Source organism: Neomonachus schauinslandi, chromosome 11 (genome assembly GCF_002201575.2).
Source record: "Neomonachus schauinslandi chromosome 11, ASM220157v2, whole genome shotgun sequence".
NCBI classification, from domain to species: domain Eukaryota; kingdom Metazoa; phylum Chordata; class Mammalia; order Carnivora; family Phocidae; genus Neomonachus; species Neomonachus schauinslandi.
Genome location: NC_058413.1, coordinates 48,378,229 through 48,405,539, shown reverse-complemented (window position 1 = coordinate 48,405,539; position 27,311 = coordinate 48,378,229). Strand labels below are relative to the sequence as shown.

The window sequence follows — 27,311 nt, the reverse complement described above, 5'->3', positions numbered from 1 at the left end:
TTTCTGTCTCGGTTTCCTGATTAAGAAAATGGGGGAAATGATAATTATGTTTTAAATAAAATAATGTATAAAAGTGAATGAATCTTGGCACATCAAAAGTATTTAAATAATCACTGTTTATTATCACTAAGTTTGGGAGTCATTAATCAGAATGCTCAGTATTTTATCTTTTAAAGGGATCATAAGTTTTCTCTTAGAAAATTATAAGTCAAATACTTATTATGAGAAATTTATTATTTTGTTTTTCCTGGAATTTATCATCAGGCCTAGTTATATTCTAAGAACTAATAGATTAAACATTAATATTATCAGTAAGTCTCAAACTTAATTGCCCAGGAAGAAAATCAGAGTACATCCTGGGTTGAAAACTGTTAAGAAAGAGCATTCAATTAGAAGATTTTTGAATGCAAAAGAAAAAAAGCATTTCCATAGGATAAATGATAAATAAATATTTTGCTATTCAAAAAGAAATTTTAAAAAATCTAGAAATTAGAATGCATTAACCATGTCTTAGAAACTGAATAGGCAAATGTGCAATTATGTCAATCGCTAACATAGGAAAAATATTCTGTCGTGAAGAGCTGATAAATATAGTTAGCGTCAGTCCACTGGCTTTTTGGGTCCTTCTAGAGTTACTAACTTGTTCTGCATCACAGTTAAAGTGAGAACCATTATACTTTGAATGGGAGTCTTGACCCCTTCTAGAAATAAATATGAAAGCATGTCTTCTTGCCGTTGGATGGCACAGAATCCAGAACAACAAACATTTTACTGAGTAAGATTGCTTATGTACAACTCCTGAAGCTCTCAAAGTTTGGTTTTGCTTTAAGCTATTATTGAGAGAAATAAGACCACAGCAAAACAGGCCATGTCTATCATAAATAAACCAGGAGTATTAGAAAGGCCCATACTTGGATCCTTACCATTTCCTGATACGAGCTAGCCTGGACATACTGGGGCACCTCAGGCGACTGCTCCTCTCCCCAGACCTTAAAGATACAATTTTCCCAAAGCTCTATCCTTGAACCCTTGCTGTTACCTATTTCTCTGTCCCTGACTGGTCTCATGGATTCTCACAGCTTTTACCATCTTCTGTCCATTAAAGGCTGCCAAATCGATACTGCCAGCCATGCCTGTGCGGTAACCACCCACCATCCCCTCAGACTGAATTCAACACCCTTCCCTTTTACTCCACTCCTAGCCCAGACTTTCTGTTTCTACTAAAAGCACCACCTCACAGTGACTTGTTATAAATACAGTGGGAAATCTTCTTTTTCTTCCCCTCATGATGTCCTCAACTTTATTGGTGCGCGTGCGTGTGTGTGTGTATTTAAAGTGCATGCGCGTGCGTGCGTGTGTGTGTGTGTGTGTATGTATTTAAATTGTGTCAGATCCTTAGGAAAGACAAAGGAGACAAAGTAAAATTTAACTGAACTACCAATTCTCAGGTTACCATTATCCTGGTCTCTCAGACTTAAAACTTGAATCTCAGTCAATTGCCAAGCGACACGGACTCTGCCTTTGGCGTATCTCTCCATCCTAACATCGTAGCTGGTGTCCGTAGTGATGGCTCTCTCCCTCCCTTCAATCCACCCTGCACATGCTCCCAGAGTAAGTCCCTGAAAGCTTAACTCTGGTCAAGTCAGTCTACTGCTCTGATGTTTAATGGGTCCACATTCACTACAGATCTAGCTATTAAAATCTCCCTGACATGGGAAGTTCTACACAATATAGCGGCACCCCCACCGCCATCCAGTTTGTTTCTCACTCATCTCTTTCAGATATGCTTGCTCTTAACAGAAAGGATGTCCACAGTCCCCCAAACATGCTCTGAGCTGCTCTGACTCAACTCTTTGCTCAACTATCCCTTACTAAAATGTTCTCCTTGAATCCGTCTTTTGGTTTTTGAGGTTCTTTCCATTTTCCATGACCATCCCTGTACATTCCAAAGGCTGCCTACTCCCTATAGGATACAGACCAAACTCCTCAAAATGGATGAGGCCCTCAATTATCTAGCCCAGATGTGCATTTACTTGTAGGCAGTACTACCCTTAGAGCTAAACAAAAGGGACCCTGCCTTGGCCACATTCTTCAGGGCAATTCTGGGCCTCTTCCTACTGCACCACACTCCATGGGACAAAGCCAAAGAGATGTCCCCCCCGCCATCCGTTCATCCTATCCTTCCCTTCTAGACTATCTTCCAGGTACCAAGATCCTAAAATTCCTCACCCAGATGTCCCTCAGAGTTTACAAGAGTCTCTTTCCCAGATCACCCTTATAAGGGTAAACCACAATGCTAATGTTCACATACTTAGGGCTTAAGAGAAGCCAAGGGATGGCTCTTTGCAGGGGTGTGAACAGATGCATACATGTTCCAGCCATAGGTGTGGGTTAGAGGCAGGTTCTCATGCCACCTCATTCCAGCATGGACCTCCAAGGATTCTGCCTTCCAGGTTATTATAAAGGTACATTTGTCGAGGAGAGAGCTAGAACATATTTTATTAATTTGTTATCTTTTAACTTTTTTTATTAAGGCATAGATATGTAGGCCCACATTTGTTATTCTTGCCCTGGGCCCTGCCAGTGTCAAAGGCAGGCTTGCTTCTAGGGAGCCTGATTTAACTACACCAAATATGTGCGGTTCTTTAAAGCCCTGTTTTTCTCAAACATCAGTTATATTGCATAGGCTATTCTGTCTGTCCATATGCCTGAGAGTCCCCTTGTGCTTTTGGAGCACACTTTAAGAGGTTGAAAGGTAAAAATTTGATCCTAGGGTCCTGGGATCGAGCCCCGCATCAGGCTCCCTGCTCTGCAGGGAGCCTGCTTCTCCCTCTCCCTCTGCTGCACCCCCTGCTTGTGCTCTCTTGCTCTCTCTGTCAAGTAAATAAATAAAACCTTTAAAAAAAAAAGGTAAAAAATGCCACCTTTGTCACTATTTTTAGTATTAATCAAGAAGGACTAGCCAATACAAGTTGAAAAGATAAAAGAATGAGAGATCCTATACAGAAATGAGGGAAGAAATTCATATCCTTTTCATATTATATGAATCTGTATTTGAAAAACCCAAAAGAATCAACTAAGAACTATTTATATTTATTTTATATAAAAAACTACTTTTTTATAAATAAAGATTTTATTTATTTATTTGAGAGAGAGAGAATGAGAGACAGAGAGCATGAGAGGGAGGAGGGTCAGAGGGAGAAGCAGACTCCCTGCTGAGCAGGGAGCCCGATGCGGGACTCGATCCCGGGACTCCAGGATCATGACCTGAGCCGAAGGCAGTCGCTTAACCAACTGAGCCACCCAGGCGCCCCAAGAACTATTTTTAAATGATAGGAAACTATAGTAAAGAAGATAATTATAAAATTAATTTACAAAAATCAGTAGCTTTTCTATATATAAAAAGTCCTTAAATGAACCACAAAATGAAAAAAAAAAGCTTCCTTTACAATAGTTATAAAAAGATGCATTTGTAAGTAGACTTCAAAGAAATATATAGGATCGGGGCACCTGGGTGGCTCAGTTGGTTAAGCGACTGCCTTCAGCTCAGGTCATGATCCCGGGGTCCTGGGATCAAGTCCCGCATCGGGCTCCCTGCTCTGCGGGGAGTCTGCTTCTCCCTCTCCCACTCCCCCTGTTTGTGTTCCCTCTCTCGCTGTGTCTCTCTCTGTCAAATAAATAAATAAAATCTTTCAAAAAAAAAGAAAAGAAAAGAAATATATAGGATGTTTATCTGTAAAGTTTATATTTTTAAAATATTTTATTTATTTATTTATTTGAGAGAGAGAGAGTCAGAGATAGCAAGAGAGAGAATGAGTGGGGAGGAGAGGAAGAAGCAGACTCCCACTGAGCAGGGAGCCCAATGCGGAGCTCAATCCCAGGACCCTGGGATCATGACCTCTGCCGAAGGCAGACACTTAACCGACTGAGCCACCCAGGCACCCCTATCTGTAAAGTTTAAAGAAAACTTTAAAACTCTGTTTAGGTAAGTCATTGGTAAATGACATACATACCTTACTTATAGAAGTTTTGATTGTAAAGCTGTCAATTCTCAACAAATTAACATACCAATTCAATGCAATAGCATTCTAAGTGAAAACAGGATTATCTTTATTTTTTTGGGAACTTGATAAAATATGCCAAAGTTCATCTGGAAAATATACATGTGAGAATAGCCAGAAATTTTATTACCAGATATTAAAACCAATTCTATAGTACTGTATTGAAATGTTTGGTCCTTGTTCTAGAAGAGACTACAAAGAAAATGAATCAGAAATGGACCCAAGTACTTATGACTGTTTTACTATATGATAAGGCTGGAGTTTTAAATCAACAAAATCAGCTGGAAAATTGTTTCACCAACAAATGGCATTAGAACATCTGGTTAACTATATGGATAAATAAGTGAAAAGAGTGGATTACCTCATTCTTTATATCAAAATTAAACCCCAGATAGAGCAAAGATTGTAATGTAAAAATGAAATTGGTAAAGACCTAGAATAGAGCAAGAGATAATTTTAAAAATAATTTTAAATCAAGGAAAGTTTATCTATGTCACAAAGATCAGAATTCAAAAAGAAGATTGATAGAGTTGACACCAAACCCTTTAAAATTTACTGTGTAGCACAAAGAAAAAAATACCAGACCAATGCTGAGTGACAGACTAAGAAATAACTTGCAATACAGGTATCAAACAGATGGCTGATTTCCGTAATAAGCAAAGAGGCCTTGTAAATAAAATGCTTAGAAGACCAACAACCTAATAGGAAAATTAGCAAAGAGACGGAACTGAGCAGTCATGAAAAAGAAATACACATGCGAATAATTGTTTGAAAAAATGCTAAAAACCCCTACTCATCATTTTTAAAAATCAAGACAACATGAGTTGCCCAGTATTCACCATCATGACGGCGAAGGTTTAAAATTTGATAAGATTTTGGGTTTATGGGAAAACCAGCGTTCTCATACAGCATTGTTGGGCATGTAACCCAGTGCAACTTACTTGGAGGTCAATTGGTCAGTTTCCATCACAAGAGAGAATGAACGGGCTCTGACTTCTCTGAGTCTGTTTTGGCAGAATAAAGCCCCATGGCTAATGACAGTCTTTTACCGTTGGGATTGGGAAGCCAAATTTCTGTCATCTGGTCCTGGAACAAAGAGGTAAGAAGTTTGTATTTTTAAGTCTAATCATTTTGAAGCCATGTTTCTTCTTTTTGCAACAAGAGAGAGAAGAAAATGGCAAGAGGCAATCAGACCACAGTGACAGAATTTGTCCTTATGGGATTCACAGACCGTCCAGAGCTCCAACTTCCCCTCTTTGTGGTGTTTCTGGTAATTTATCTCATCACCTTGGTAGGAAACCTTGGCATGATGCTGCTCATCAGGGTGGATTTGAAGCTCCACACCCCCATGTACTATTTCCTCAGCCACCTGGCGTTCATCGATGTTTGTTACTCATCTTCCATTGGGCCCAAGATGCTGCAAAATTTATTGGTGAAGAAAAAAACCATCTCCTTTTCAGGCTGCTTTGCCCAGCTGTGCTTCACCCGTGCTTTTGCCACCACCGAATGCTTCCTCTTGGCCACAATGGCCTATGACCGCTACATGGCTATCTGCAACCCCCTGATCTACACAGCCATTATGACTCAGCGGGTCTGCAAGGAGTTGGTGATAGGGGTCTACACCTACGGCTTCCTAAACTCGGTAATACAAACAGTTCTGACATTCCAGTTGTCCTTCTGCGGCTCCAACATCATTCACCACTTCTACTGTGCTGACCCCCCTCTCCTTGCCCTCTCCTGCTCTGACACGGGCAACAGAGAAAAGCAGCTCTTGATCTTCTCAGCAGTGAATCTCACTGGATCCCTCCTGACGGTCCTTATCTCCTACATGTGCATCCTCTTTTCCATTCTAAAAATCCAGTCTTCCGAAGGCAAGTGCAAAGCTTTTTCCACCTGTGCCTCCCACCTCACCGTGGTCGTCATCTTCTATGGGACGCTGTTTTTCATGTACCTGCAGCAACCTAAAGCGGGGGATTCGTGGAAGTACAACAAAGTGGTCATTGTGTTTTATAGTCTTGTAATTCCCCTGCTCAACCCCTTCATCTATACCCTGAGGAACACAGAAGTAAAGGACACCCTGAAAAAGATGCTAGAGGGCAAAGAGCCCTAGTGAATGAGTTGTCAGGATGTAGCTTTGGGAAAGTAGGATATGCTGACACAGTATAACCAACATGATTGAAATTTAGCAGGCCCGTTGCCATGCAGTCCAGCCAGTTTGGACTTTTTTAAAGACCAAAAGTACCGGGCCACTTGCTTGACGTGGTAATATTGAATCCAACCAATTATCATAGACTAATCAGAATCGATTTACAAGCTACATAGTTAACAGGTACATCCTTCATATGTTGAAAATGAAGTGGCTTACTACCAATTAGGTAATAATATGGGTTCTAAGTTTTAAAAGATCCTAAAAAGCAACATTCTGGGTGAAACTATAAATTATTGAACCTGAGTACAAAACCCCACACATGAATATCTGTTATTGGAAACATTTTCCAGCATAAAACAGCCTATATTGTAGCAAATTACTTGTTAGTCTTGAAACAGATTTCTTCATAACATACTACAATAGACGGTAGTTAAGTTTCAAGACCAGATCGTGAAAAGCTTATTTAATCTAAATGTAGTTGAAATACTGCATGTTTAAAATGAACAATAGATGTAATAGTATTATAGCAAGAATAAGAGGAGGAAAGAACAGAAAAACTATGAATCAGTGAAATGTGGGGGGATTTTGTTTGTTTAATTAGAAGTGATAAGGTTTAGGCTACTTTCAGGGATGCTAAAAGTGGTCATTTATTCAACCACCAGGGTTTAATTTCTCTAGGCTCCGGAAAGCGCAGCTACAGTGCAGTGTAGTGGGAAGGGGGGAGGGAGGAGTCCTACCTGATCTCAACAAAGGGAAAGAGGGAGAGTCTCCTAAGATAACCAGGTCAGAGTATGCATGTTTCTGAGAAATGAAATTATTGTCTTAAATAATCTGAATGATCTAGAGAAATACTTTAGTTTTGCAACATTTTCCATGTTCTTTATTTCTATTTTCACAGATCTGACTGTCCCACTTTCTTAGAAATCTATATAAATCTGTAAGTTCTTGCTGTTGTTGAGGATAGGAGCAAGAAAAATCTCTTTTAACTTTTTTACTTAGGCAAGAATATGAGCATTCTATGGTCTTTCCAAGCCTCTGTTTTAATATTTCATCCAAAATAATTCTTAAGATGTACAAATCTGCCACAAACCATTAGGTTTTCTCCCTAAGTTGTTTTCAAATGTGATTATTGTTTTGAATTTTTAAAAAAATTGCTAGTAACGTATATCACCAACCAATTACATAAAAATTTAAAATTAATCAAGAAGCTAAGGGGCTCCTGTTGCCCCCAGATTGACACTTCAGATACTATGGTGCCATCTTTTATTTTATTGCTGCTCCTGATCTAGTAATTTAGAAAAATAAAAATAGTTAAATGTTTATAATGTCTTTTACTTAGCTCAGAAAGCCTGTCTGGAGACGTAAATCGTAGGCTCTACTCCTAAACACTTGGGGATGGGGTGTTGGCCATGATTAAAAAGAAAGATATTACTAGGATTAAAGAACAAAGTGAAGACATTGTGAAGCAAGGCCAGGATGTAAGAGAGCTTGCACAGATACTGAACAAGAGAGGAGCAAGCCAAGTGGGTGGGATAATGCTGAAGGATAATTTGAAGGATAATTTGCTTCAGATTACTTAAGCATGAGCTCCTTGAGACTAAAAAGATTATCTGTTCACTTTGCACCCCAAGACCTACCACAGCTCTGTCTGCTGAACCAAACTGAACATTTATTCCTTATTTCAGTGGATGGGTGGACACGGTACCCAGCAATGGCCTTGTGGTTGGGAAAGAAATTACTGTAGTCACGGCAGGAACACCATTTTTCAATATCCTCCCCCTTCCCCCACCCGGGGGGGCTAACATCTTTTTTTCTTTTTTTTAAAGATTTATTTATTTATTTGAGAGAGAGAGAGAGTGGGGAGGGGGTTGGGGCAGAGAAGCAGAGGGAGAGAGAGTCCCAAGCAGACTCCGAGCTGAGCGTGGAACCCAACTCAGGACTCCCTCTCATGACCCAGAGATCACAACCTGAGCCAAAACCTGGAATCGGTGGCTCTACTGTCTGTACCACCCAGCACCACAGGGAGGCTAACATCTTTAAGGCAGGAAGACCTACGAGTGCAACACAACCTGGCCAGGAAGGAGACGCATCGGGGAAGTTGGTCTGTTGGGAAGATGGTAACAGCTAGAGTTGACAACGACTGTGACAGGCAAGGGACTGTTACTGTAGGAAGAGGTTGCCATTAGTTGAGATAAAGAAAATGAACAAGTACCAACACTCAGATGAGAAAGTTATGTTTTCAATAAAAAGCCATACCCACACGACGAGTGGTCGCGGGGCGGGGGGGGGGGGGTTGTTGGGGCAGGGGCAGAGGGAGAAGGAGAGAGAGAGAATCCTAAACGGGCTCCATACTCAGCCAGAGCCTGAGGCAGGGCTCCATCGCAGAACCCGAAATCATGACCTGAGCTGAAATCAAGAGGACACTTAACCAAATGAGCCACCCAGGTGCCCCACGCCACACCCGTTTCTTAAATATTTTTGGAACTGCTTCCATGTCAGTTCAGTTTAGAAAGAGAAAAAAAGAGTAAGTAGATATATGTTTTAATACATGCCTCTTGGCAAATGGATTATACTCATGTCTTTAAAGGGATACTTGGTCTAAGAGTAAATGTCATCAGTTCTTTGGTTCTTTTTAGAGAAAACTGAAGACAATACGTCATAATGCTTTCTCCATAATGGCTTCCCAGATGTTGAATTTGTGGACTTTGCTCATTGTGCTTCCTTGATTTTCTATAAAACAAAGTAGAAAATTAAGAATATTGTATTCCTAGATTATGAAGGATTTAAGTCTATGTTTTCATAAATTTCCCAAAGACCTAAAAAACAAAGAGTTAGTTATGAGGAAGGGTCTGAATTAGCTGAATGTGAGGTAATATTTTCTATTTTCTTTCCCATTGGGGCTCCTTAGTCTTATAACTTTATCTCCCTCATTTGGGCCTTATGGTAAGAAAAGTCTCAGGTGCAGAATCCAATCAATTACTGACATTAAAAAAATATATATAGCATGCTATACATGTGTGTAGTATTAAAAAGACAATATTTAAGCCATATGAGAAACCAACATGAATATGCATCTTTGTTCGTTTATAAAGTCAGGCTCTTTCAGTCAATACTCATATTAATTATACTAAATTGTCAGCCCCAAATAAACAAGTATCTTAATATGTAATGTTACCAAAATAAAAATGTTTTACCTTTATTGGATTTTCAGAGTCTAACATTTCATTGGAAGTGAAAATAATAAAACTGTTCTCACATACAAATAAAATGTAAATCCATTTTCCTCATGGTAATCCTAAAAATGGATGTTCTTTGGCAGCATTCACTACATAGACAGTTTCCATTAACAAACGTAATATGTAACTAAAACATAAATAAAACGTATAAATATAAATTTAGACTCATTTGCATATAAATGCTGAATTTTTAATTGGCTTACATTTAAATGTCTTATTTCTCCTCATTTGGGATGCTACTGATTTGTCATGCTTAGAAATAGGCCAAAAGGATTTTTTTGATGTTGATCATGAAAAAGGAAAAGGAAACATGAGAAGGCAAATACTATTCATTTTCTTTTGTATTCTTTGATGTAGAGGATTTCAAAAACTTAAGAATTTTAAAATCTCAAAAGTGTGCCACCAAATATTCAACTCTGTCCTGGATGTACGATTCTAGCATTCTTTGGAGAGTAAGGTAGAATAGGAAGATGTTGATTCAGTGCTCAAGAGGGTTTCCTGCCTGCCTATAATTAAGTGGTGAGTCCACTGATGTCGGAACTTGGGGAGTTTAGGCTCCTGGGAAGGTGACAGATTTAGCCCTATTCTTTCAAGCTCTTCTTTTTTTGCCTTAAAAATACACACATTTTAAAAAGAACTAGAACTTCCATCTCTCGTAAGAGCATGCAAATTTCAGCGGGGAAAAGGTAATCTTTATTTTTAAAAAAAGAATAATTATGTCTTACACCATTGCAACAGCCGACCTGTCCTCACAGACAGTTCCCAGAAAATTAGATTCTGTGTCCTGAAAGAGAATGTTTTATTCCTACGAGCTCACTGTCTTTGCTTGGCTGGGTTAACCACTCTGGCACCTGGACCCCTACCAAGCTGCAGCTTCTGCCCCTCCTTTCAGTCAGTCCTGTTTGCCGGCCACAGGGGACACGGTACTAGGAGAAGGAAAACAACAAGGAGCCAGCCAGGCTTGCACCGTCCAGCCCCACTCCGCGGCCCCCAGCTCGGCAGGCTGCAGCCCTCTCAGTCTCTCATACGGAGGCAAGAGTAGGGAGAGCTCCTAGTTTCATCTCTGGATTTCCCACAGGCTTTTATTCCATCTTTAGTGTCTTTCCTCTTAAACCCAGTTTTAACCCTCCTTATCCCCATCATCTCCTATTTCATCTGAAAGCTGGTATCATAAATAGTATCTTTACTTATCATCTGCCTTAGCAAAACTAGCGAGTAGCTTTCCTTAGACATCTTTCAGAGGCAGAGTTTAAATTAATGGTAAAGGTAATATAGTAATGGTAAAATTACTAACGTAGTAATGTAAAATTAATGGTAAAATTAATGTAGTTGTAATATAGCAACTTGAAAAGAAACTAATGCTATTTATGTTGAGGGAAGTCGGTTTTTTTTTTTTTAAGATTTTATTTATTTATTTGAGAGAGAAAATGAGAGAGAGAGCATGAGAGGGGGGAGGGTCAGAGGGAGAAGCAGACTCCCCGCTGAGCAGGGAGCCCGATGCAGGACTCGATCCAGGGACTCCAGGATCATGACCTGAGCCGAAGGCAGTTGCTTAACTAACTGAGCCACCCAGGCGCCCGAGGGGAGTCGTTTTTATAAAAAATGTTAAAATATCTTCCACAAGCATTGGACTATCTTTCCTTCTTATATTTACCACAAACCACAAATAGTTCCTTAAGTGTCCACAGGCACCAAATAATACTATGGGCTTTAATCTAAGAGTACAGTACTCTGTTCTGCTTATCTGAGCAAGTGTTAAAACACTGTCTGCTAAGCTTTGCCATCCCAGCCTATTCATGTTCCCAGGACATTAAATTGTTAAAGTTATCAAAAGGAGGCCATGCCTGTGTGATCACTTCTCTAAACCCAGAACGGACTTCTGATCACACCTGTAAACTCACATTTGGGAATATGTGACACATGCCTGAATGCCAACTAAGCAAAATAAATCACGCTAAGTCCTGAAGAAAATATATGCCTCTCAAAAAAAAAAAAAAAGTGGTCTTGGGGCACCTGGGTGGCTCGGTTGGTTAAGCGTCTGCCTTTGACTCTGGTCATAATCTCAGGGTCCTGGGATCGAGCTCTGCGTTGGGCTCCCTGCTCACGGGGACCTTGCTTCTTCCTGTCCCTCTGACCCTGCTCATGTGCTCTCTCTCTCTTGTTCACTCCGTCTCTCAAATAAATAAATAAAATCTTTTTTAAAAATGTGGTCTCAAAAAGCAGAGCTACCCCACTAGTGGGGTAGAAAGGAAGAGAAGGGAGATGGAATGCAAGGTCCTCACCTGAGTCCCAGGTCTGCTCTGAACCATAGTGTCGGTCAAGTGTGTTGGTCCATCCCACTCTTAGCTTTCATCTAGAAAATGGGGAAAATCATCTCTTGCAGGGTTACTCTTGGATCAAATAGTATAGGGTATGCTAAAGTATATTTTAAACATTTAAAAGTATAAAGCTTTTATCTTTAATAACCAGACTCCCACTTCTGACTAGTGTTCAACTTGAATCTTTGATTTGAAGCAAGTATTTAGAAAATTCTTACCTGAAAAAAGTGTCTCTACAAAGCATGGAAGTTTGCAACATCTCCAATAATGGATTTTTTTTTTTTATTTCATCTACTTGATTGGAAAACTTAGTACAGCCCATTTCCAATTTCCAGGAGCCTCAGTCCTAATGTCTGTTCTCAAGTCAGTGACTTGGAACATGGACACCCTGTCCATGGAAACACAATTGCATGTGGGAACAGACCATGAAAGTCTTCTTAATTCATAATGAATCTCCACTCACACCTCCAGCTCACGTGTTCCCATAGGGCAGAGGTCTGACCCCGCACCTCCAGCTCACGTGTTCCCATAGGGCAGAGGTCTGATGTTCCAAACTGGGCCACTAAGAACTCCTACTTGTGACAGCTACCTTTGTGGAAGGTGGCATTCTCATCTCAATCACGACTGTGACTGCCCTGAGCTTCTCTGGCTGCACCCCAGCCTCTGAAAGAGCAGCTAGAGGTGAAATGTGGGATAGAGGCCAGGCTGTGTGGTGGGGCAGTGTTGGGGCTTTCACCCACTTTCTCCTGCTCCTTTCCCTCGGCCCCTGCTTGAACTAGCAGTAGGCCTGGAAGAAGTTTCGAGGGAACAGCCCCAGAGTTCCCGTCATGTGGAAGCCTCCTCCCCTGCCATTTTCCCTCCAGTGCTCTCTACCTTCCCTGCAGGCTGCTGGGATGGGGATTTCACCTCTTCTTTCACACCAGGTGGAGGGTGATTAGGGACCTGAGACAGTGAGGCTCTAAGGCAGGGCAGGAGGGAGATCTAGGGAGCAACTGAGGTGCCATTTCTCAGCCTCCATGGAGGCGCGGGCTATTGCTTTACTTCTCTGAGGAAGAGAGCAAAATCTTTCAAGTGCTGATGAACTGTCTAGGAAATTGCCATATTGCCTATGAATTTCAGTGGATGCTCAAGAAAAGGTAGATGAATCTTGGTTTAATCTACTCTCTTTCCCTCACCCTCTTTCTCTCCTTCTCGCTCTCTCTCACATGTACACACGCACACCACCACCACCACCATCATCATCATCACATAGATGTTCCATGGGGACCACAAGCTCAAAATCTTAATGATCAAATAATCATCATCTTCCACTTCATAGCCAATTCTGCTTTTCACAGTTTTGTGCATGGCACTTTCCCCCAGTTACCTGGCTCAAAAAAAATTATTGTTACTCTCGACCTCTCCTTATTATCTTTACATTTCAAAGAGGAGACAAGATTTATCCTGTATTTATTTATGCATTAATGCAAGGATTCTTTCATTCCTATTACTTACTGCCCTTATCATTACTTCATACCTGGACCTCCCTGTGTCTTTACTTCTAATCGCCCCAATCCTCAGTAGATTACATATGTGTGAGTTTAGTGACTGATAATATCAGCATTTCAGACCAGTGGAGAAATGATGGATTTATCAACCAATTAGAGCAAATTAAGCCATACACACACTTTTTTGTCTTATGCCTTATACCAACATAAATTCAGTATCAATCTGATTTTAATATAATAAATGGAACTTTGAAAATACTGGAATAAAGTATAGAATATTTGCTAGTCTAGAAATAGGAAAGCCTTTCTAGGAAAAGAACTAAGGTCAGAGACTGTAAATAAAGTGGGAAAATATTCATGATGTATATATGGCAGAATTAATACAAATCAGATAAATCTATAAAGAATAGTTATAGGATATGAGTGGACAACTCAAAAAATAAGAAATATAAATAGCCTAAAATCTGCAAAAGATGTTCAATTTCATTAGTATTCAAGGAAATACAAGTTAATACAAAAATGAGATCATTTGTCACCCAGCAGGTTGGCAACGATATTAAAGAATATCAATAAGCAGGTGATAGTGTAGGAAGAGAGCCATGCTTATAGGCTACTTTGGGGAGTGTAAATTGGTATGAAATTTCCAGAGGGCAATCTGACAATATTCACCAAAAGCCTTAAATACCTTTTTGATCCAGCAACTTCCTATATGAGACTTTATTTGATGAAAACACTCCAAGAAATGTACAAAATCTGTGCATTTTATAATTTACTATAATAATGTTTATAACAGTAAAACATTAGTAGCAATATAAAGATAAATCAATGAAAGAATGACTAAATAAAGCAATAGTGATACAATAACATATATAATAATGCATCCATTAAAATAATGTGGATATACTTTATCTTCATGAAAGTGCTCATGGTATATGTATAAAGGATTTTAAACTATGCATATGACATCATTTCATTTTTTAAAATTATGTGAAGTATATAGAGATATACAAATTGCTAATAGTGGTTGGTATTGGTTATTTCTAGGTGATAGAATCCCAGGTGCGTTTTACTGATTATTTAGAAACAAAAAGGGCACCTGAGTAGCTCATTCAGTTACGTGTCTGCCTTTGGCTCAGGTCGTGATCCCAGGGTGTTGGGATCGAGCCCCGCATCAGGCTCCCAGCTCAGCAGGGAGTCTGCTTCTTCTTCTCCCCCCTGCTCGTGCTCTCTCTCACTCTCTCTCAAATAAATTTTTTAAAAATCTAAAAAAAGGGCGCCTGGGTGACTCAGTCGTTAAGCGTCTGCCTTCGGCTCAGGTCATGATCCCAGGGTCCTGGGATCGAGTCCCACATCGGGCTCCCTGCTCGGCAGGAAGCCTGCTTCTCCCTCCCCCACTCCCCCTGCTTATGTTCCCTCTCTCGCTGTGTCTCTCTCTGTCAAATAAATAAATAAAATCTTTAAAAAAATAAAAAATAAAAAAAATAAAAATAAAAATAAAAATCTAAAAAAAAGAAATAAAAAATAAGCATTCAGGATAGAGTCTTAAACACTTAGCCAAGATTCTAGCCTACATTTTTAATTCCAATTACCTTCCTCCTGCCCACTGTCAAGCCCAGAGGCAGGGAGCCAAGTTAAAGGATGCTACCACAGTCTAGATATACAGTGAGTAAGGATAGCAGGAAGAGGGGGAAATGAGACAAGAAGGAGTAAAAGATGACACTGGGGTTTCAGATCTGTCTGACAGGGAGGGCCTTGGCCCAAAGGGGACATGGTTTAGCCGGAAGATGCTGGGTATTTAGACATGCGATACAGAGCCTTGCACGTAGCAGTAATTCAACATTTCTTTAATGAAAGAACATGGTTCCCTGTGATCCTTATTATAGTTTGATATGTCAGTACTCTATCGGCAATATTTTCTGGAGATTCCAAGAAGAGACCGAGAGAGGCAGTTTGATGCAATAAAGAAAACACTGAAATGGGAATCGAGAGATCTGTTTTACCCACCAACTAGCAAGCTGTCACCTCACCCTTTCCTCCTCCACCTACAGGTCCTCTTGTTCTGTGCTGGGACTTCAATGCCACTTTCTCAGAGTGGTCTTCCCTGACTTCCAGGTCTCAAGAAGAAGAAGGAAGCCCCTTTATCCTGTTCTCACTTGTCTAGTTATCAAAATTCAGAGGAGACCTAGGAAATCACAAATCTCTGCCCTTCTTGTCTGGACTTGCCAATGACATATTTAGTTTCCTTATTGCATGTTGGACTTACCTAACATAAAGAATGCACCGAGGAGGGGCACCTGGGTGGCTCAGTCGTTAAGCGTCTGCCTTCGGCTCAGGTCATGATCCCAGGGTCCTGGGATCGAGTCCCACATGGGGCTCCCTGCTCGGCAGGAAGCCCACTTCTCCCTCTCCCACTCCCCCTGCTTGTGTTCCTGCTCTCGCTGTCTCTCTCTGTCAAATAAATAAATAAAATCTTTAAAAAAAGAAAAAAAGAAAAAGAATGCACCGAGGAGACTACTCAGATTACCCAGGATATCAGCTGCAAAGAGGTGGCCCATTCTCAGGAGTCTTAATCCCTGCACTTACCATGCCCTGGGCTCTCCATGCCCTGCTGGTGGCGCTGAGCACTCTGCAAACAGGGGTTTCTATCTCCCTTCCTCCTCACGCCCGCTAGCAGATGTAACTAAAGCAGAACTTGCAGAAGCTAAGGGACACATCCTGGATTACATAGTGTGCAAATGATGGAGGTCGGATTCAAACGTGGGGAGAGGATTGGTCACCTGCTGTTACTTACAGAGGCTCAAGGTCTGAGGCCCTCCTGAGAGGTTTTACAGCTTTATTCACTAAATTTTTTCACTTTTGAGAAAAAAGAAATATAGTGACGTGGCAGGCACATTATTTGAGTGGCGGCTGAATATAGCACAAAAGCTGAAAGATGGGGCTTGGTTTGGGCCCCAAACTGCTTCTGGGGAGTGCAGGAACGAGCTGTGACCTCTTGTTTCCGTGCCTGGCAGCGGGCTTGACCTGGTCCCCACCGCTCTCAGGTGGGAAGGCCCAGCGCTGGGGACACAGGAGAGCTGAGGATCCTGCCGGCCTGGCTGCAGGCCATTCTCAGCGGCTACCCTTGAACAGCACAGCTTCCTGTCTGCTCCAGAAGCCTAGCTTGCTTTTGTCCAAAGTGTTCTCGGGGACAAAAATATAATAAGGATGTGAATAAAACACATCTGGAGGCTTTTTGAAGGCTTTACATATTCTCTTCCAAAGAACGCTCACTTCAGGCTCTTTATGGCAAGAGGTGGGTCTCCTCTCGTGGGCCATTCTGGTAAATCATTGGCCTCAGAGTAGATGTCCGAGCTCTATTTTTTTCTTATACTTCCCTATTCTCTATATTCTTAAGCTACAGGATCAAATTACTAGCAAATTACCTTGAATATCTGGTCCCCAGGTTCATACTGTGGTATAAATGGGGGAGGGTCTGTCAAGTCTGACTTTTAAATAACTTGAGAAAATGGGCTCTTGCAACTTTCCCCTGGGACTTAGTACTAATCCTGCTATTGAGAAAATTATGAGGATATTATTAGGAAAGTTACACTTGTACCCTCTTGAAAAACAGGAGCATCGTGGTCACTGTGCAGCCCAGTGTTTATCGCCTTTGCAAACTCGACATCAAGTCGAATGTTATTTCTGCTTTTGATAATGGTTTTATTTGTGTGCCTTTTTTCATTACAAAGGCAGTAACAGCCTAAACCAGTCCAATAGAAATAATGCAAAAACGAAAAATGAGGCCAGGCCAAAAGAAAACTGCCCACTCTCTCCTACACAGGCTTCCTCCACTGCACCCACCACCTAGGATGAAAATGGTTGTTGATTTGTCTGTTGCTCCCACTGGACCGTAAGCTCCTCGAGGACGGGAAATGCATCATAATCTCATCTGGATGCTCAAATTCTCTCATCTGGGTTGATGTTCACTTCATCCTCCATTCACATATGATGGTCCCATTCCTTAACGAATACTACACAGGATTCTTCATACTTCAGAACAGTGTGCCATGTAAAAGGAGAATGTGTCCGCAATGGAAGCAAGAAAGTTGTCAGAGCAACCAAGAGAAGTACCATCTAAAAACCATCCATGGGAGAGGAGCCCTGTGGGTCCAACCCAAATATCTGGTCCTCCTGATTTGGAGAATGGCTGCATCAAGACACCAGAACCTCCTGCCATTGATGCTACATCATAGCAGAACTCTCCTACTCTGATTCCAGGCTTAAGGAAGGGAAGGTTTCCAGGCCACTTGAACTTAGATTTCTAATTTTTCTTACTGTAATTGAGTAAGGTGGCATTTGACCACATCCATAAGTCTTTTGTGAGCTTTGTTAGGGTGACTCAGGATCCCCAAATCAGATCAAATCTGGGACAAAGAGAGAGTTTCTATGCAGGGGTGATGGTGAATTTGCAAGTTGGCCCCTTCTGGATGGCACACCTACCTCTGAAAGCATTCTCTCTTGCATGTCCTCAGCCCCATGCTCAGTGCTGAGTGGATAGGCTGAATTAGACATGATCCCAGACTGCGAGAGTCTCTTGAATGAAAAATGGAGGAAATATATCCTGTGTACTCTGGTAGAAGATTGTATGGACACAGTGGGAGCAAAAGAAGGGAACCATCGGTTCTATCTGGGTGTAGGAGAGGAGCCAACTGCATTCTGGGAGAAAGGTGTGTTTCCCATACACATCCTCCAGGATGAAGACGGCATTCATTAGAAGACAACGGGGAGGAAGCACTAAAGAAAACATAGGGAACCACTGAAATTATCAGGGAACCTTGAGGTTGACTGGTTTTATTGACTAAATGTTTTTACAAGGCTGACTGATTGAACGTAAATGCTTTAAGTAACCTCAGAAAGTATTTAGAGGGTTTGTGTATGGTAAATACATTTTTGGGGTCTCCAAATGCCTTTATATTTTGAAGTGCCTCCTTTATTAAGTGAATGGGGGACCCAGCAAAATAAGAATGTAGAATTCTTTCCCCTAATGCAGAAGAAAGCCACAATACTTGGTCAGGCCTGGGGCCAGGAATCAGCAGGCCCCTGGCCAGAATAAGGGACTGGGTTACAGAGTGGTTAAAGGCTCTAGAGTCAGGTGGCCTGAGTTTGAATCTTGGGGCCACCTCTCACATAATCTCTCTGATTCAACTTCATAAAATGGGGCCAACAATAGTACCAGCTGCATGGGTGTCCTGGGGATTCAGTGAGAGAACACGTGTAACGTACTTAGGGCAGAGCCTGGCACGCGGTAAGCTCTCGGTCAATGCCCACTCTACACAGAAGGGTGGCCCCTGGCCTCCGATACCTTGCAGATTACAGAACGCAAGATCAATCAATTTAACACATAGGCTTCTTGCCATATCACCCCCTGGGGCTCTTTACAGTCAGAAAATGAAATGAAGAGGGGGAAAATGGCATGAAAAGAAAGGACTAGGATGCAAGTGAAAAAAAAAAAAAGAATCAAACAAAGAAAAAGGAAATTGAAGAGACAGTGGGAAACATCAAGACAGAAAGGAAAGGTGCAAATGAACCCAAACTCATTCTGAGAGGGGCTAAAAGTGACAGGGAAGGAGCTGCGTGGTCAGCTGGGCTGCAGAAACGCCTGTGTCTTCACCACACTCACAGGCCTCATTTACTCTGCGTTCCTTTCCTGTCTGTGCTTCTCAAAGTTCTACTTCATATTGGAACAGTTACCCGTGCTCCTTAGAAAATACTTGAAAATATCAGGAAGTATTTTAAATGATATAAATGACCTATAATCTCATCAGCCCAGAAGTATCCACTGTAAATAATATCAGATAATTCCTTCCATTTTTTTTCCCCTAAAGTGTGTAAATAACAGAGAATTAAATTGATGTCTCTGGTTCCGGCCTTAGATACAAGGAGCTGAAAGGATTCTCCGCAAATTAGCAGGGCACGTTTGTAATGTGACAGAGAGGAAGCAGCTATCTCAAATAGGATGATTGATTAGGAAAGGCCTCTCTGAAGAGGGGGCATTTGAAGAGAACTCTGAAGGAAGTGAGTCATGACAATAGCAGAAGAAAGAGTGCTCCAAGCAGTGGGGAGAACAGAAGGTGTGCGGGCCCAGAGGAAGAAGGGTGCTGGCATACTGGAAGAGCAGCAAGATGGGCAGATGTGGTTAAGTGGAGTTAGCAAGAAAGAGAGGGACAGGAAATGAGATCTAGACCCAGCAGGTGGGCAGGGCAATGGAGGGCCTTGTAGACTTGAGAATGATTCTGAGTGAGCCGGGAAAGCACTGGAAAGTTCTGAGCAAAGGGGTGCCCAGTATGTGGGCATGTGGGTGCCACTGACATGACTCAGCTACTTGGTACACACTCACCCCACCTCCTTCCACCACTGACTCACTTATTTTTCCACCTGCTTTACATATCTGTCCCATATTTCAGGATTTCTACTCTTTCACCATCGTTCGATTAATAATTTCTACATCTTTGTGATGACGGGTGGCCACGAAGCCCCCATGACTCCTTCTCTGTCTCACTGGTTTAACTTAAGTTCCTAGTGCTATCTGGCTCGGGTCATCTGGGCGAGCTCGTTTCATCAAGCCACGGGCCAGGTTACAAGCCAGCCTGTTGGAGGGATGACCTTGGTTCAAGGGTCCACCAAATCCAACCCCTTGTTCCAGGAAAAGAGGTGAAGGGAGATTCACAAAGGGTTGTGTGGTCATCCTAAAGTAGCACAGACCCCCCCGAAGCTTGTTCTGTCCACTTGATCTTTGCTACAATTATTGTCACTGGCCGTGAGTGAATCCTTGGCTGTCCTCCCTGCTCTTTACATTAGGAGCTGCAGATTCAGAGTCTGAAGGCAACTAGGAGGCATGCCTGGGCTCTAACTGTATGGGAGGTTACAGAAACACCTGGCATTTTCCACCTTGGTCATGGAAGATGTATTCTTCCTCCCACTTGCAATGCAAAAGACTAGAATTTCCAAAGCACTGGAAGGCGATTTAGATGCTAAAAGGCCAACAGAGAATAACCAATGTCTATTAAATATGGCTATGAACCCTTTCTGAGTGTATCTTTGGCCTCAGCCAATAAGTTTTGATTTCTATTTCTGTCATTGATGATAATTTCAAAATACTTTATTGAAATCTCATTTTCCTTTTGACCGAAGAATAAATTAGAAGAAACTTATTTCAATTTCCAAGTAGCTATGTTGTTTTTCACTAAGATTTTATTAATAAATCTAGCTTTATAGAATTCTGACCAGAGAAAGTGGCATGTGCCAAACTTCTACTTCTTGGAATTAATTAAACCTGCTATATGGCTACAATGTTACCAATTTTTAGAAAAACACTTAAAAAGGAGTATTATCACTTTGAATGGCAGATATTTTTAGCAAAGTATTAAAAGAATAAATACTAAATTAGTCAAAGTTACTTATATTTTACTTGACTTTGGCTTTTTGTGAGTCAAATATTGAGAAAGTTATATTAAAATCTCCCACCATTATTCGGGTATCTTTCCCATTTTTGATATTTTGCTTTATATACTTTGGTTCTGTGTATTTTGGCCCACAGGTATTCATGCTATTGCCTTGATAATTGTTGAAGCTGGGTGCTGGGTACATAGCAGTACTTTACCACATTCTGTCTCCTTTCGGATCTGTGTCAGCTTTTCTATAATAAAAATAAAACAATACTAATGGCTTTTACATCTTCACTCAATTTTGTTTCATTAGTCTGCCTATAGTAAAGGTTGGGTTCCCTCAGAAGCAGACCCTAAGATAAGGATAAGTGCACATTGTTTATTTGGGAAATGCAGAGAAAACGTGTATGTATTCATTTATGAGCGGGGGATAAATCTCCGTTAGTATGTGTTTTGAATATTTGAGAATTAAAGACGTGTGCTTTCTGGTATGCTTTCCATTTTCTTATCACAAAATTCGGTATTTATATTATTGCATCTTCAATAATTAGTCTTACTGGCCGATGCAACCAGAAAATAGGATATATCCATCCGCTTCTCTTTCTGCAGCGCTGCGCTGTGAGTTATGCTGAATACCGTTCTCCAGTCCTGACTTCACTTAAAAATCCCTGAACACAAGCGAGCAAAAAGTGGGGCTACTAGTACCATAATAATGATGGCAACCACCATGCATATAAAGTACTCCAGACAGACACAGACAGGAATGACAGCAGCGTTTAGTATAGCTGATACACACTGTTATGTTAGTTTCAGGTGTACAACAGAGTGATTCAACTTCTCTATACGTTTTGCTGTGCTCACCACAAGGATAGCTACCGTCTGTCACCAGACAGTGTTATTACAGCCTCATGGACTATATTCCTTATGCTATGCCTTTTATTCCTGTGACTTACTCATCCCATAGCTGGAAGCCTTCCCCTTCACCTGTTTTGCCCATTCCCCACACCCCTCCCCTCTGGAAACTAACAGCTTGTTCTCTGTATTTATAGGTCTGATCCTGCTTTTTGTTTATTCATGTCATGTTTTAGATTCCACATATTCATGAAATCATATGGTATTTGTCTTCCTCAGTCTGCCTTATTTCACTTAGCATAATAACCTCTAGGTCCATCCATGTTGTCTCAAATGGCACAATCTCATCCTTTTATGGCACGGTGTTCTACTGTGTGTGTGTGTATCCACATCTTCCCAATCCATTCATCTATGGATAGATACAGCTTGCTTCCGTATCTTGGCTATTGTAAATAATTCTGCAATAAACATAGGAGTGCATTTATCTTTTGAACTAGTGTTTTTGTTTTCTCTGGGTAAATACCTAGTAGTGGAATTATTGGATCATATGGTAGTTCTATTTTTAACTTTTTGAGGAACCTCCATACTGTTTTCTACAGTGTCTGCACCAGCTTGCATTCCTACCAACAGTGCATGAGGGTTCCCCTTTCTCCACATCCTCACCAACACTTGTTTCTTGTGTTTTTGACTTTAGCCATTCTGACAGGTGTGAGGTGATATCTCATTATGGTTTTGTTTGCATTTCCCTGATAATAAGTGATGTTGAGCATCTCTTCATGTGTCTGTTGGCCATCTATATGTCTTCTTTGGAAAAATGTCCATTCAGGTCCTCTGCCCATTTTTTTTTTTTTTTTTTTTTTTTTTTTTTTTTTATTAAAGATTTTATTTATTTATTTGAGAGAGAGAATGAGAGACAGAGAGCACGAGAGGGAGGAGGGTCAGAGGGAGAAGCAGACTCCTTGCCGAGCAGGGAGCCCGATGCGGGACTCGATCCCGGGACTCCAGGATCATGACCTGAGCCGAAGGCAGTCGCTTAACCAACTGAGCCACCCAGGCGCCCCTGCCCATTTTTTAATTGGATTGTTTGATTTTTTTAGTGTTGTATAAATGTTTTTGTATATTTTGGATATTAACCCCTTACCAGATACATCATTTGCGAATATCTTCTCCCATTCACTAGGTTGCCTTTTTGTTTTGTTGATGGTTTTCTTCGCTGTGCAGAAGCTTTTTATTTTTATGTAGTCCCAATAGGTTATTTTTGCTTTTATTTCCCTTGCCTCAGGAGACATACCTATAAAATTGTTTCTATTGCCAATGTCAAAGAAGTTACTGCCTGTGCTCCCTTTTGGGATGTTTTTATGGTTTCAGGTCTCATATTTAGGTCTTTAACCCATTTTGGTTTATTTTTGTGTGTGGTGTTAGAAAGTGATCCAGTTTTGTTCTTTTGCATGTAGCTGTCCAGTTTTACCAGCACTATTTATTGAAGTGACTCTCTTTTCCCCATTGTATATTCTTGCCTCCTTTGTCATAGATTAATTGATCATATAATCATGGGTTTATTTCTGGACTCTCTATTCTGTTCCATTGATCTGTGTCTTTTGTTGTTCCAGTACCATACTCTTTTGATTACCACAGCTTTGTAGTTTATCTTGAAATCTGGGATTGTGAAACCTCCATCTTTGTTTTTCTTTCTCAAGATTGCTTTAGCTACTTGGGATCCTTTGTGGTTCCACACAAATTTTAGTATTATTTGTTCTAGCTTTGTGAGAAATGCAATTGGTATTTTGATAGGGATTGCATTGAATCTGTAGATTGCTTTGGGTAATATGGACATTTTAACAATATTAATTCTTCCACTCCATGAGCATGGAATGTCTTTCCATTTCTTTGTATCCTCTTCAGTTTCTTTCATCAGTGTGTTAATAATTTACAGAGTACAGGTCTTTTACCTCTTTGGCTACATTTATTCCTAGGTATTTTTATCTTTTCCGTGCAATTGTAAATGGTATTGTTTTCTTAATTTCTCTTTCTGTTACTTTGTTATTAGTGTATAGAAACACTACCAATTTCTGGATATTAACTTTGTATCCTGCAACTTTACTGAATTCATTTATTACTTCTAATAGTTTTTGGCAGAGTCTTTAGGATTTTCTATGTACAATATCATGTCAAGGAATGATAGGATTTTTTGTGTGTCTCATCTCAGAGATACAGTGCAATATGAAGAAAATAAAATAGAATCTAAAATAAATAGAATAGAAAAATAGAATCCCAATCTGGAGAATAGAGAAAAAGCAATATTTAAATAATTCTACCATAAACATAAAAGTCAAACAAGTTGTATCTCAAACGTACACTCTAGTCCTGCCCCCTTTACCGGGATGAAGTCAAGGTTGAATCACAGAGACAGGTAAGGAAATAAGGGCTCCCTCAGATCAGAGCTGTACTTTAAAAATCTGCATAATTATGAAAGCTATTATTATTAAAACTATTACTATAAAATTCTTACTAAAAATTAACTGCACATTCAACTCAAAACATTAAAAAAGGAATAAAATATATAAATATAAAAAGTAAAGAGTTATGACCAAAGAAGAAAACAACTACAGTATTGTCTCATAAATGTATTTTCCTTTTTTTTTTTTTTTTTTGAGAAGGGACAGAGAAAGAGAGAGAGCATGAGGAGGGACAGGGGCAGAGGGAGGGGGAGAAAAAGAATCTTAAGCAGGCTCCACACCCAGCATGGAGCCTGACATGGGCTTGATCTCAGGATCCTGAGATCATGACCTGAGCTGAAATCAAGAATCAGATGCTTAATCAACAGAGCCACCCAGGCATCCCTATTTTCTCTTCTTTATGATTTTATTAACATTTTCTTTTCTCTAGACTACTTTGTTGTAAGAATACTGTGTATAATACATGTAGCATACAAAATATATATTAGTTGACCATGCTATCAGTAAGGCTTCTGGGTAATAGTAGGCTATCAGTAGTTCAGTTTCGGAGGAGTCTAACATTACATGGGGATTTTCAACTGTGCGAGGGGTTGGTAATCCTAACCCCCTATGTTGTTGAAGGGTCAACTATGGTTTGGAAACAGGAAAATAATAAATAAAAAACTTTTAAAGTTAGTTCTTTTATTTAAAAAGTAAATAGGAATGCCTCTAGAAAAATCTAATCAAGGAAAGAGTTAAAATTGAAAGACAATATTACATATTAAGAGACTGTTCAATAGGTACCAAGAGTCTAACAAGAATATGAGAACACAGAACTTAACACTTGACCTGTACATAAACATATTCCACTATTAAAAATAGCAGAAGTAGCTGCCATCTTGCGTCCCCGCGTGTGTGCACCTAATCTCAGCTGGTCCGCCCGAGACCCCCTGAGAGCCAACCCTATCCCCTGCGCGGTCCCATTTCCGCTCCAACAAGATGAAAGAAACTATCATGAACCAGGAGAAACTCTCCAAACTGCAAGCACAAGTGCGCATTGGTGGGAAAGGAACTGCCCACCGAAAGAAGAAGGTGGTTCATAGAACGGCTACAGCAGATGATAAAAAACTTCAGTTCTCCTTAAAGAAGTTAGGGGTAAACAATATCTGTGGTATTGAAGAGGTGAATAGGTTCACAAACCAAGGACCAGTGATCCACTTTAACAACCCCGAAGTTCAGGCGTCGCTGGCCGTGAACGCTTTCACCATTCCAGGCCACGCTGAGACAGAGCGACAGAAACGCTACCCAGTATCTTAAAACAACTCGGTGCAGGCAGTCTGACTAGTTTAAGAAGACTGACTGAAGCTCTGCCCAATCTGTGGATGGAAAAGCACCACTTGCTACCAGAGAGGAGGAGGAGGATGAAGTTCCAGATCTTGTGGAGAATTTTGATGAAGCTTCCGAGAATGAAGCACACTGAATTGAGTCAACTTCTGAAGAAGATAAAACTTGAAGAAGTTACTGGGAGCTGCTATTTTAAATTATGACTGCTTTTTAAAATTTTGTTCATGGATCTGATAAAATCTAGATCTCTAATATTTTTAAGCCCAAGCCCCTTGGACACTGCAGCTCTTTTCAGTTTTTGTTTATACACAATTCATTCTTTGCAGCTAATTAAGCTGAAGAAGCCTAGGAATAAAGTTTGAAACAAGGTTAATAAAGTTCTTTGCCTAGGAAAAAAAAAATAGCAGAAGTGTGAGAAGTGTGGAAGTTTTATTTACATAGTTTCCAAATTCATTCTTTGAAGCTAGCATAACCTTGATGATTTTACCAGGCACACAAAAAAATGAAACTTTGATGTAAATCTGTGATAAACATGGAGCCAAAGTCCTAAATCCAATATGTGACATTTGAATTCAAGAATGTATTAAACAGTCAACACCATGATCAGGTAAGGTTTAATTTCAGGAGGTCAAATGTGAATAAAAACTAAGTTAATATAATTAACTATGCTAAGGGAGAAAAAACAATAGCAACATGTTAATTATCATGGAAACACTAAAAGTGTTCCCAAAATGTAAGAAACAAAACAATTCAGGAGAGGCTACCTATTGCCTAAGATGAGAAAAAAAAAGTATTAATGCATTTTTGCTATAGTTTATAAATCGTAACAAGAGTAACACAGGGTTATTGTTTTAAAATATTAAACTTAAATAAATAATGTAGCCTCCCGCAATCTCATTTCTTAGAGACTAACCACTACTAAAACTTCATGTGTTTTCCTCCAGGGCTTTTTTCTTCTTCAATTTCTTTTAATTATATTAATAAATACCTTGTTGTAAAAACTAAAATATTCTAACAATACATTGAGACTCTTGATTTTGGCTCAGGTCATGATCTCAGGGTCCTGGGATTGAGCCCCACATCAGGCTCCATGCTGAGCATTGAGCCTGCTTGGGATTCTCGCTCCCTGCCCCTCCCCCAACACTCTGAATAAATAAATAAATATCTTCAAAAAAATAAGTCCTTCTTACTCCCTCCTACCATTACTTGCAAGGGTTGCTCTTAACAAGAGTTAGCAATTTGATATACATACTTCCAAGTCTTCTGCATGGAATATATATGTATTTGAGATGCAAATATAATCTTAACTAAACATATGGGATCTAATATAATTTATAAATATGTGTGTTTACCCAGCCGGCTACACCTCTGCAGGTATCCCAGCTGTGGAGGAGCTTCCCCTCAAAGATTTACTGCAGGGGACACAAAAGAACACATATAGATCAAAGAAAGAACAACTAAAGGACTCACTCATCCAGTCCCTTCTGGTCTCACCAGATAAGTCACCCTCCTCTCTTATCTCCACTTGTCATTAAGCGATGGAGGGAAATATGGAACCTATTTTCCCATACTTAAAGAATGAATATTTCTGTTCCCTGGGCTATGCAGGAAGGTGGGGAGAAGGGCTGAATAATTCCTACCACACAGGGCATAGGACATAATATGGGAGGACCACAATTTATTGCTTCCTATTGATTGGATAACTTTTCATTACTACAAATGTTGCTGCAGTCTACAGTTGGCTAACAGATGTTTCCAGAATAGCAGTCCTAAAAGTAGAATTGCAGAGTAACTGAGCAAATACACTTTCATTTGTATGTATTGTTTCATATTTTAATTCAAAAAGCAAACCATACATATGATTTTAAAAGTGCCAAAAGTACAGTGGAGCAGAAGAAAATTGAAAAGCAGCGGTCTCCCTTTAGTACTTCCACTGGCCACCACAAAATTTATATGTATATAAATGTATATATCTACACACAGAGACATGACAAAGAAACAAAAT

General features: G+C 40.3%; 1 protein-coding gene and 1 pseudogene across 1 annotated transcript; both read left to right on the top strand.

Annotated features, from left to right (window-relative positions):
* The first annotated feature begins 5,228 nt into the window (after positions 1 to 5,228).
* On the top strand, positions 5,229 to 6,171 carry LOC110576473 (olfactory receptor 1030-like). The gene has a single exon (XM_021685664.2). The coding sequence runs from the start codon at positions 5,236 to 5,238 to the stop codon at positions 6,169 to 6,171; it is 936 nt and encodes a 311-aa protein (XP_021541339.1). The 5' UTR covers positions 5,229 to 5,235.
* Positions 6,172 to 24,938: 18,767 nt separating this feature from the next.
* LOC123326219 lies at positions 24,939 to 25,442 on the top strand (annotated as a pseudogene).
* Positions 25,443 to 27,311: the final 1,869 nt, after the last annotated feature.